The 12081-nt window shown below is 40.6% G+C and overlaps 1 protein-coding gene and 1 pseudogene across 4 annotated transcripts; both read left to right on the forward strand.

The window, feature by feature from the left end:
* The first annotated feature begins 829 nt into the window (after window positions 1-829).
* LOC113570390 lies at window positions 830-3302 on the forward strand (annotated as a pseudogene).
* A 720-nt stretch (window positions 3303-4022) lies between these two features.
* Window positions 4023-11329, forward strand: erich2 (glutamate-rich 2). Of its 4 annotated transcripts, none has more exons than XM_035523976.1 (11): window positions 4023-4245; window positions 4506-4545; window positions 4880-4954; window positions 5412-5451; window positions 5652-5703; window positions 7525-7602; window positions 7863-7939; window positions 9337-9539; window positions 9657-9714; window positions 9861-9932; window positions 10713-11328. In XM_035523976.1, exons 4-11 carry the CDS (start codon window positions 5424-5426, stop codon window positions 10931-10933), a joined length of 789 nt encoding a protein of 262 aa, XP_035379869.1. In that variant the 5' UTR covers window positions 4023-4245; window positions 4506-4545; window positions 4880-4954; window positions 5412-5423; the 3' UTR covers window positions 10934-11328. The 4 variants fall into 4 exon arrangements, with proteins under 4 accessions (XP_035379869.1, XP_035379870.1, XP_035379868.1 ...); XM_035523977.1 differs by having other exon boundaries at window positions 4899-4954; XM_035523975.1 differs by lacking the exon at window positions 4880-4954 and having other exon boundaries at window positions 10713-11329.
* Window positions 11330-12081: the final 752 nt, after the last annotated feature.

Below are 12081 nucleotides of genomic sequence, written 5' to 3' on the forward strand. Positions count from 1 at the left end.
ACTCTTTATTGCTGTTGACCCCACCAACTTCACCCCACTAGTAAGCTCTTTTACCTAGAGCTACAAACACCATCTCGTATGAGCTTTTGGATTCAAAGATTTGATCCGCAGTTTACAAAGTCGCTGCTCTTTGATAATTGGAAAGCAGTAACCTTCAAAGCCATAACGCTTCATTCTGACTAGCTCATGTTTTATCAAAGTCCTTATCAAGAACTGATTCAGCTCTTGTCACTGCTTTAAAGCCATCTCGAGAGATATTATATAGGAGCACAGAAGCGTTCCGTTTAGCCGACGATTTTGATGTTTTTTATAATTAAGGTATTAAAAGCTTTGATTGATTTTATCGATATTTGCATGCGGTTAATGGCTTGTATTTGAAATATCAGGCTATTATCTTTATCTAGAAATGGCCTAATTAAAATAGTACATAATGAAATTGTAGAAGTCCTAGTCTTGTGACTTAAAATATATTCTCTTTTTTTAGTTATCACTATTGGTCACACTTTCAAGTATTGTGAGCCTGGGCAGACTCTATTTCACAGACACCTCACACCTGACGCCTGAGTCAAACAGCGGCTCGTTGTTTCTCCGTTAGCACGACCCTCAGTCCCCCTATTCACTTTTTAATCCCTGAATAACCACAGCCATCACACAGAAATTATACCTGTAATCGCTGAAATCACAGTTTACCACACAGTTCCACCCTTGCTTAAATCCACACTCCGAGCTGTCTCTGACACCTCGGACCCTGGCTATTCTTACGACAACGCCCCAGTAAAGATGCTCCCAGTAAAGATGCTCCCAGTTCAGTGCGGCCTCTCCAGTCCACATGCTCTCGAGTTACATACCAGCAGTTCCATTCACAGCTCATGCACCTTGAGACGCTTCCTTGCCAGCGCTCATGCAATCACACACAAGACTTGTGTGCGGACTTGTGTGAGGACACCCTGTGGTGAAGCCTCCATCAGAATGAGGCTAACGGCCAGGGGAGCTTAGTCTCGGTTCATATGGAGTTTGCGCAGTACCAGACTCAAATCACCACAATCTTGCATTTTAAATATCCCCTCGGTGGATCCCAGAGGTGCTGCAAATGCGGATGTCCCAACTGTCAAAATTCAAGGTCTGGGGATGAACCAAGCAAGACAAAGCAGCACGTGTGTTGCATCGAGGACTACGGAAAACCGTCATCTCAAAGTGCATCTGCGGTGGGACTCAGGCGAGCGTCCATTTGTATGTTACTGATTGTTCCATGCTAAAAGCTTTACACGTTTGAGTGAACTTCATGTGCACATGCGCACTCACACAGGTGAAAAGCATTTCGCGTGCCCAGACTGCTGCAAGAGGTTCATGTGCAGTGACCATTTGGCAAAACATATGAAAACACACGAGGATAAAGAGGAAAGCTCACATCCCACCGTGTGCCAAAAGGCAAGCCTCTTTAAATTGGGCAATATGATAAGGCATTATTTAATGCAACAATATATAGATATTCATTCATTATAAATTAAAGAGTATGTTATAAATATTATCGTTTAACACGCAATTATTCCACTGGGTACATCTTGGCACAGACTACTTAATGAAAAAGGTTTATAGTGTCCCTGCTCATATTCCCTATAAATGGCATGTATATGTAATGACAGCAGTCAGAAGTGGAGGAGCTGAGCTGGTATTTTTGTAAATATGATTTAATAATCTTGTTTACATAAAGTGTGTAACTACATTTTGATGCCCATGAAAAAGTTATGCTATAATACACAGAAAAGATGTCAAATCACACCATCTCTTGTCTTTTATAGTATGGCAGAAATCATAAAGTGAGTTTAGATCTTTCATTAAATTTTCAGAAATTGCAATAAAATTGCAGTGTTTGAAACTGAATTTATGTTTTACATATTAATTTGCTGTGTTCAGTGTGCAATATCTTGGAATATGAAATTTTGTAATGGAACCACTTCTGTGTTCGCCAATATGTGATGGAACATTTTATTCACATCCTGCATCCAGTATATCACATAACAGCATTCACTGTGTACTTAACAGCATGCAACCTGCTACGCGTCATGTCACTTACAGGTTGAACAAGAGTCATTACTGCCCAGAGCCCCACTGCCCAGAGTCCAGAGCTGTAAACATGATCTGTTCTACACTTTTAGGATTCAAAGATTCACTGGAGTCTGGTAGGTGAATCTGGGCTCTGGGAGGGGATGTTATCCACTCATTCTGTAAGGAAGGAATCAGGGCCCTTTATGGCACATTACACAAGTCCTAAATCACCTTTTTAATACCCAAGGACACTTCATAATCAATACTCTGCTTTTAAATCCAACACACACTAGAAATAAGCAGCAACCAATTGCACAGTGATCTTTAAACCGGAGATCAGAGCCCCCTGGGGGACTGGACACAGGGAACGGGAGGGATGACAACACTAGGACAGAGCTCCACCCATCACACACACTCACCCTCAGGACAGAGCTCCACCCATCACACACACTCACACTCAGGACAGAGCGCCACCCATCACACACACTCACACTCAGGACAGAGCAGCATCCATCACACACACTCACACTCAGGACAGAGCACCACCCATCACACACACTCACACTCAGGACAGAGCAGCATCCATCACACACACTCACACTCAGGACAGAGCAGCACCCATCACACACACTCACACTCAGGACAGAGCAGCATCCATCACACACACACACACTCAGGACAGAGCACCACCCAACACACACACTCACACTCAGGACAGAGCAGCATCCATCACACACACTCACACTCAGGACAGAGCACCACCCATCACACACACTCACACTCAGGACAGAGCAGCATCCATCACACACACTCACACTCAGGACAGAGCACCACCCATCACACACACTCACACTCAGGACAGAGCAGCATCCATCACACACACTCACACTCAGGACAGAGCACCACCCATCACACACACTCACACTCAGGACAGAGCAGCATCCATCACACACACTCACACTCAGGACAGAGCCCAATTCATCATTAGCTACGGAGACACACAGTCATTCACTCACACGCTCACACCAGGACAATTTAGAGTAACTAGTTGACCTAAATGCCATGTTTTGGAGTGTGGGATGAAACTGAAGACCCCAGAGGAAACCTACACAGACACAGGCAGAACATGGACTCCTGAACCCAGGTCCCTAGTGCTGAGAGAGAAACATACTGCATGTGAAATATAATCTCACTTTGCTCTGTTCTATATTTCTATATAGATTGTCAATCCAGAGATGTTGGAGCCTAACCTTTGATTTCCTCTAAATAGTAAAACATGTGACTTTTACACTCACCAAACAGGCTTGTTAGCAGATTCAACGTTATAATTATGGTAATCCTAATGGTAATCCTATTATATTAGTATTATGGTAATTATGGTAATCCTAATATATTAGAATATAATATATTATATTTTAAAATAATATAATATTTTAACATATTTCAGATAAACTATTTATAAACATTTAAAATAAATTTGTGACCTTGATGTTGATCTATGACTGCAATATTTGGCAAAAGTGTTGGTTACTTGATGGACCTCAAAACATGCTGATAGATTAGGAGGGAATTTACTTATGTGTGCTAATTCTGCACCTGTGCTTGTTTTGTGTACTGGCTTTCAGAAACCTAAAATATATAGCTATTTATTACAATTAATTTAATAAATGAAACACCATTGCCTATTGCTTTGTGTTGTGTCTCGGTGGAAAATAACTTAAATCAGAACATTTACACTGTTCCCACCCGTCCAGCCTCACACCCACTTTGTTTACTTTTTCCAGCTGTCAACTGCCACTATGAGATAATTCAGTTATTATTAGTATATCCTGCACACGAAGTAATAGATTTGTACTATGGCTTCTCGAGGGCTCCGTAGTTTACTGTCAGGTCGGTTAAGTACACGTCTACTGGGTCATGCTTGTTACGGAGGTACTCACCAGGCAATGTAAACTCATGCGTGTAAGGTTCCAAGAGGGTGCTTGTTTCCCCCGGAATATTTTTGGGAGAGCAAACTGTTGCCTAGGAAACGAGAAGCTTGTTTGTCTCAATCGAACAGACGTAGCCATATTCCTGCGAGGCGTTTAGGGTTTATATATTGTGTGTATATATACACAAATCAGTTTCAACTAGGTGTATTTGTCCTATTGGTTATATTTTTATTTTAGTTTTGACACTACCTTTATACATAATGAGAAGGTAAGCTAAGGTTAGCTAACGCTAACTAGCCAAATGTTTGAAAGTCCTAACTACCTTGCTAGCTAGATGAGCTTGCACCTTGTTGTCACCGTAAAACAATGTCGCAGCTGTGTTAAGTCTGAGTTCCAAAACTGTAATCGATATCATTCTAATAGCTATCAAGGGTTAGCCACCTGCCTACTTATTACCACAACATGCTATGTAACTTGACCATGTTCATGAAGATGCACACTTTAGTATCCATCTCTACGTATTTGTAGGTTAGAATGTGTCGGGAAGTCCTCAAAACTCCCATCAAAGGTAAGAAAAATACCTAGTAAATATCCAGGTTTAGGGCTGTGTAACCTACGGTATAGCTTACAGCATTCAGCAGACGCGTTTATCCAAAGCGACTTACAATTATGACTGAGTACAACTTCTGGGTTAAGGATTTTGCTCAGGGGTCCAGCAGTGGAAACTTGGCAGTGGTGGAGCTTGAAGCAGCAACCTTCTAATTACTAGTCAAGTACCTTAACCACTAAGCTACCACTGCCCACTTACGTACAGCTTTCATGTAACTTACATGTAGACTGCATGTAGACTGTATGTAACTTGCATGTAGCCTATGTGTAGACTGTGTGTAACTTACGTGTAGCCTGTGAGTTGGTTTTCAGTTTTAGATGGATCCTCTTACTGGCCATAAGGCAAATCTTGCTGTGCTACTGCCACGGTATGCTCACCTTCCCACTGGTCACATGGTTCAGCCCACCACATGCAATGGGAGTTTATTGTTAGTCTTGTTTGTAACCATGCCCATTGTCAGCACACACCTGAACATGGTTTAGTGTTGTGATGGCTGTGTGTATTTAAACCACTGTTGGCATGTGTATCTTTGTCAGTCATTCCATTTGTCATTGCCTATGTTCACAACGACCCATGTTATTCATATTCACAGTTTATGTGAGTGCTGTTGTCTTTCACGTGTGTTAATAAATTTCTGTCACCTACAGTGTATAAAATCCTTCTTAATGCACTGAACTCCTTCTTGTTTCTCTTAAATTTATTTTTGGTATTTTTTTCCTTTATTTTTTTGTTATATATTTATATATTTTTATTTGTCTTTTGATGTTCTTTGTGTTTTAATGCCAGTGTTCTTTGTACCAATAAACACCTGTGCCTTATTACAGGATGCAGTGGCCATGCAGGCTGGACTGTGGGGATCAGAAGGTAACTGTTTAAACACATAACCCCTCAGGACATCTGCCGCTGAGACTGGATGGGTTAATGTAGTGGAGAACTTTAATCATTGCAGTAGAATGAGTGCGACAAACCAGGATTGATATTTATTGATCAATTAACTAGGGTTAGTAATTAATTAACCAGCATGTACGTAATCATTTTTGGCTTTGTTTGTATTTTCTTTGCAGATTGTGTAGTAAACAAATCAGCCCAAAGCCTACAAATCCACTCAAGACCAGTGTAACTATAACCCTTTGACAGAGATTTCTGCAGCCATTTTTCATCTCAAGCTGTTTCAGCTATATTTAATCAGATCTACATTTATGCATAACACTTCATATTCAACTAATGCACAAATATTTTCTGTTTACTAAGAACTTCTATGTATACAGTGGTGTGAGAAAGTGTTTGCCCATTCCTGATTTTTTATTATTATTTTTTTTTTTAATTTTTTTTTGCATGTTTGTCACACTTAAATGTTTCAGATTATCAAACAAATTTATATATTAGACAACGATAACACAAGTAAACAAAATGCAGTTTTTAAATGAAGGTTTTTATTAAGGAAAAAAAAAAATCCAAACCTACATGGCCCTGTGTGAAAAAGTGATTGCCCCCTAAACCTAATAACTGGTTGAGCCACCCTTAGCAGCAACAACTGCAGTCAAGCATTTGCGATAACTGGCAATGAGTCTTTTACAGCACTGTGGAGGAATTTTTGCCCACTCATTGTTGTAATTCAGCCACATTGGAGGGTTTTCGAGCATGAACCGCCTTTTTAAAAGGTCATGCCACAGCATCTCAGTCGGATTCAGGTCAGGACTGACTAGGCCACTCCAAAGTCTTCATTTTGTTTTTCTTAAGCCATTCAGAGGTGGACTTGCTGGTGTGTTTTGGATCATTGTCCTGCTGCAGAACCCAACTGCGCTTCAGCTTGAGGTCACGAACAGATGGCTGGACATTCTCCTTCATTTTTTTTTGGTAGACAGCAGAATTCATAGTTCTATTTACCACAGCAAGTCTTCCACGTCCCGAAGCAACAAAACAGCCCCAGACCATCACACTACCACCACCATATTTCACTGTTAGTATGATGTTCCTTTTCTGAACTGCTCTGTTACTTTTACGTGAAATGTAATGGGAGATACACCTTCCAAAAAGTTCAACTTTTGTCTCATCGGTCCACAGAGTATTTTTCCAAAAGTCTTGGGGATCATCAAGATGTTTTCTGGCAAAACTGAGACGAGCCTTTATGTTCTTTTTGCTCAGCAGTGGTTTTCGTTATGGAACTCTGGGCAAAAATGGCCTGCATGGCAGTCATGAACACTGACCTTAATTGAGGCAAGTGAGGCCTGCAGTTCTTTGGATGTTGTTGTGGGGTCTTTTGTGACCTCTTGGATGAATCATCACTGCGCTCTTGGAGTAATTTTGGTCGGCCGGCCACTCCTTGGAAGGTTCACCACTGTTCAATGTTTTCGCCATTTGTGGATAATGGCTCTCACTGTAGTTCACTGGGATCCCAAAGCTTTAGAAATGGCTTTATAGCCTTTTATAACCAGACTGATAGATCTGTTACTTTGTATCTCATTTGTTCCTGAATTTCTTTGACTGGTAGCATGCTATCTAGCTTTTGAGGATCTCTTGGTCCACTTCACTTTGTCAGGCAGGTCCTATTTAAGTGACATCTTGATTGAGAACAGGTGTGGCAGTAATCAGGCCTGGGTGTGGCTAGAGACATTGAACTCAGCTTTCCAAAGATGTGATAAACCACAGTTAATTTATGTTTTAACAGGGGGGAGGCTATCACTTTTTCACACAGGGCCATGTAGGTTTGGATTTTTTCCCCTTAATAATAAAAACCTTCATTTAAAAACTGCATTTTGTGTTTACTTGTGTTATCTTTGTCTAATATTTAAATTTGTTTGATGATCTGAAACATTTAAGTGTGACAAACGTGCAAAAAAATAAGATATCAAACACTTTTTCACACAACTGTAGCTGTTTCATGTGTTATGTTTGTGCATAGTTAGTAGTTGTTTCTGAATCTTTAATGCTGTTTAGGTTACCTAAACCCCAGCGCAAAACTCTGTCTGAGGGGAAGGGACCTTCAGTAGGGCTGACCAAGGGGACCTTCTACAGGTAAACACAGATTTAGTTCAGTGATTCAGCCACTTATTTAAGCAAGTTTAGAGAATAACTTCTCATTCTAGACTACTTAGCATGATGTAAATAAATATATACTATATAGCACACATTTACCACACATATGGTGCTCACTGCCGGGCAGTTTCCTGTGGGTAACAGCTTGGTGTTTCCTGTGTGATGTCATGTGTTGGCTGTGGATGACATTTGAGCTCCTTGGCTCTGATCTTTTCCACCTTTATAATCCCTGATTCCAGGAGTGACGTCCACGCGATGTTACAGGCCACATCTCTAGGGAGCGGAGCTACTCTTGGAACACTGCCTGTTCCAGCAAGTACAGAAGCTGTTCCCTGTCAATAAAGTCACTCCCTCAATGATGCTAAATTCAGGAAATAGCATTAATTCTCCTACACAGGAGGTAGACAGTATTCTAGCATTTGCAAACATACTCTAGTGTTGGTTATAATACATGCAGGCTTCAGACTTTCCAAACTGCCAAAAATGCAAGGGTTAGGGTTATTTTAGGGTTAGAGTTATATTTGCGGTTAGGGTTAGGTTTAGTTTTAGAGTTAGGGATAGGATTAGGGTTAGGGTTTAGGGTTAGGGCTAATTTTAGGGGTTAGTTTTAGGATTATGGTTAAGGTTAGAGTTAGGGTTACGGTTAAGGTTAGGGTTAGTTTTTGGGTGAGTTTTAGGGTTAGTGTTAGTTTTAGGATTAGGGTTAGGGTTAAGGGTAGGGTTAAGGTTAGGGTTAGAGTTAAGGTTAGGCATGTAACAGCATCAGTCCTGCCCACTAGCCTTTCCTTGCCCAGACACAAATCAGCTTCACCTGAATACTAATTGATTTCACCTGTCTTTCATTTCAGTTTCTTTCATAGCCTCCCCATAGAATACTTGCGAAGTATTGTATTCCCATGCATACCAAGCATACCTTGTTTCTGTTGTCTCTCCCGGGTATCCACCTTTGTTTTTTCCCTAGACTTCGCCTTCTTCTTAATCCTTTGAATGACCTTGGATTCTGCCTACTTGTTTTTTCCGTGGACTGTGACCTTGATCCTCCTCTTCACCAGATCCCTCCCACTGATGACTATCTTTCCAATTTACCTATCCACTTCCTTCTTACCTGTTGTCAAAATAAACTCTTGCATTTGGATCCACACTTACCTGTGTCCTGATGATTGGTTACAAGGCATCAGTGGAGAGATGACCACAGGGTTAGGATTAGGGTTAGTTTTAGGGTTAAGGTTACTTTTAGGGTTAGTTTTAGGGTTAAGGTTAGTTTTAGGGTTAGTTTTAAGGTTAGGGTTAGGCATCAGTGGAGAGATAACCACAGGGTTAGGGTTAGTTTTAGGGTTAAGGTTAGTTTTAGGGTTAGTTTTAGCGTTAGGGTTAGGGTTAGGCATCAGTGGAGAGATGACCACAGGGTTAGGGTTAGGGTTAGTTTTAGGGTTAAGGTTACTTTTAGAGTTAGTTTTAGGGTTAAGGTTAGTTTTAGGGTTAAGGTTAGTTTTAGGGTTAGTTTTAAGGTTAGGGTTAGGGTTAGGCATCAGTGGAGAGATGACCACAAGGTTAGGGTTAGGGTTAGTTTTAGGGTTAAGGTTACTTTTAGAGTTAGTTTTAGGTTTAGGGTTAGTTTTAGGGTTAAGGTTAGTTTTAGGGTTAGTTTTAAGGTTAGGGTTAGGGTTAGGCATCAGTGGAGTGATGACCACATTCATGTTTCTGCTGTTGCAGAAGAGAAGGCTGCAGCTGCAGGTCATGTGGGGAGAGTGTGTGAACCTGCACACCAGCTTCCGCAGTACCAGGGATTGCCAAAGTGTTCACCTGAGGAAGGCACTAATGATGCAGACAGCAAAGATGAGGATGAGGAGACAGAGAGCGGAGATGAAGAGTGTGGGGAGCATGAGCTTCGGGCTCCCATCGAGTTGCTGGCAGAGGTGAGGAAGCCACTAATCCCACCACTATAAAGATAAACAGCTGTTTATTTTAAGTTACCTTGTAATGTTGTCTACACTATCAATGTTATACTGTGTTGTCTGCACTTCTGGCAATAGTTCCTAAATGCTGTGATGGAAAGGAATTACCTACTAGCCAAGAAACTCTGTCAAATGAGTGAGTACTTTACAGATTCTTGTATATGTGTGAGGAGCTTGTGAATGGCACCGTTTCATTAACATTGGCTGCCTCTGAGGACCACAGTACCAACACACACTTGTCTCATTCTTTATTCTTTTTTTTATTATTTTATTTTAATTCAGTTCTTGTGTATGAACCAGAGAAGACAGAGCCCAAGCACTTCCTCCCTCTTATTGAAGAAAAGCTACTGACAGGTAATGAGACAATGCTCTCTGGTTCTCTCTCTGTCTCTCTCTCTTTTTCTCTCTTGCTCCACATCACTCCCTTTCTATGTCTCATTTTCTTTCTCTCTGTCTCATTTTGTCTCTTTCTCTCTCTCACCCTCTCTCTCTCACACACTTTCACATTGTCTCTCTGTTTCACATTTACAGCATGCATCCTTTTTTTATTGTGCAGGAATATATAAATATACATATATAAAAATTTGAAATTAGAAATTCGAAGAAGATTCTAGGTGACTAACTCTTACTCTGTAGTAAGAGATGTAGAGATATTCAACATTGTGGTGAAGTCCACAGAGTTTCCAGAGAAACAGGACATTTGGGACAGAGGTCCTTCATCAGCTGTACAAGCAAAGTGCTTCTGAATTAGTAGTAGGAGGAGCCAGTTATATGAAACAGTAGATGTTTAACTCATAACATTCATTCTATGGGGTTCTAAAGTTCCAAGAGTGTAGATCAGTTTTTTTTCCAAGGGGATTCTTTAGTCTTAACAGCAGACTGTTTATAAATCAGTGCATCTACTGTCTGAACAGGTAAAAGACGAACAAAAGCATCATAAACGATTCCTTCAGGAAACTCAGTGTTGAAGATATTCACACATCTCCAGGCTTTTCTGGAGGACGTCTTCATTCTCACTACAAATGTGTTTAAATCTCAGTAGCTATGAGGAACCGATGAAGTTTTTACAGGCCTTGGGATGTGAAGATATATATGATCTTTTGTGTTTGTGCTTGTGTTTGTATGTGTTTCCAGAAGAAACACAGGAAGATTCAAGCAATGAGGACAACGATGATGATGATAGCGTAGAAGAGACTGAGAGTGACAGTGTTGATGACGATGATGATGATGACGATGATGATGATGATGATGATGATGATGAAGAAGACTCAGATGGCAGTCATTCTGATGAAGAATTTCCTGACAGCAGCTCATTATCTGATGGAAAGGAGGAAGACTTCAGTGTCAAACAGTAGAAGATGAAGTAGATGTAGTAGAGACTGCTTCTTTTTTTTTTGACTATGAGTCCAGGGACTTAAAGCTGCTGTATGAATAAGTTTTAAACATGGTATATTAATGCATATATATCACTACTGAAGTGACTTTGAAATCACAGCTATGCTGGTTTAGACTGTGTTGGAGTGCTGTCTTCTCTGCTGGTTTAGACTGTGTTGGAGTGCTGTCTTCTCTGCTGGTTTAGACTGTGTTGGAGTGCTGTCTTCTCTGCTGGTTTAGATTATGACTAATGATAAAAAAGGTTCTGATACAGTCCTGACTGAAACATTGGATTTACTTATAAAGACCTTTGCATCATCTACTGCATGGAGACACTGAACCAGTTTCTTAGTCAGAATGATGGAGAGAAATGTAGTGTTTCTTACCCACAGTGAGTAACAAAACCACAGGTTCCCCCATCCAGACCATTATGGAAACTTAATTAAAATATATATATATATATATATATATATATATATGTCTGTTGTCCAGAGGGCCTTAGTGATGTGTTACTGTCACATACCCTATGCTAGTACCACCAGGCCACAGTGCTGCACATCTGTTGCTTTGGCTTAAACTATGCAAGTCACTTTAGGCTAGAGACCAGTTGACCAGCGTAATAAATACAACAGCGTGTAAAGAGAAACAATAGTGTAGAGGAGGCCAGAAAACAGATTACAGCTCTGAAAACCACCCAGGCCAGGTGGAGGATGTCACAAGTGTTTATCTACCTATCATATATATTTAAGCCTCTACAAACAGTGGTGAAGTGCATTATTTCTTCCAATTTCTTAAGTTTGCAGAGCTATCAATCTGGATTTTTCAGAAACAGGACATGTTGGATAATGCACTAATATCCCAACATTAGGAAACATTCGAGGATGAATGTTCTGTGCTGGGTTGTGTGGTTTGGCAAAGATACCTGATTAAGAGAGATGTCCAAATTCTAAAAACAGTGGTGAAGTGGTCATGCTCGAGAATATGAAACGGTGTTGAGACTCGTGACAGAGGCCACACAAACAATCCAATGACTTTAAAAAGTGACACAGGTGTGGTCAGCCCTGGACACTGGTCAGGCTGTCACTGCTTCTGTTCTTGGTTATTACACACTGCTGTTTGAAACCTTAAA

This window comes from Electrophorus electricus, chromosome 3 (genome assembly GCF_013358815.1).
Source record: "Electrophorus electricus isolate fEleEle1 chromosome 3, fEleEle1.pri, whole genome shotgun sequence".
Classification (NCBI taxonomy): Eukaryota; Metazoa; Chordata; class Actinopteri; order Gymnotiformes; family Gymnotidae; genus Electrophorus; species Electrophorus electricus.

Bases quoted from the DNA above. Each gene is read 5' to 3' on its own strand.
- erich2 (XM_035523975.1), top strand. The intron at 7,940-9,336 runs GTACAGAAGCTG...CTGCTGTTGCAG, and splicing joins AACACTGCCTGTTCCAGCAA to AAGAGAAGGCTGCAGCTGCA. The intron at 9,540-9,656 runs GTGAGGAAGCCA...TTCTGGCAATAG, and splicing joins CCATCGAGTTGCTGGCAGAG to TTCCTAAATGCTGTGATGGA.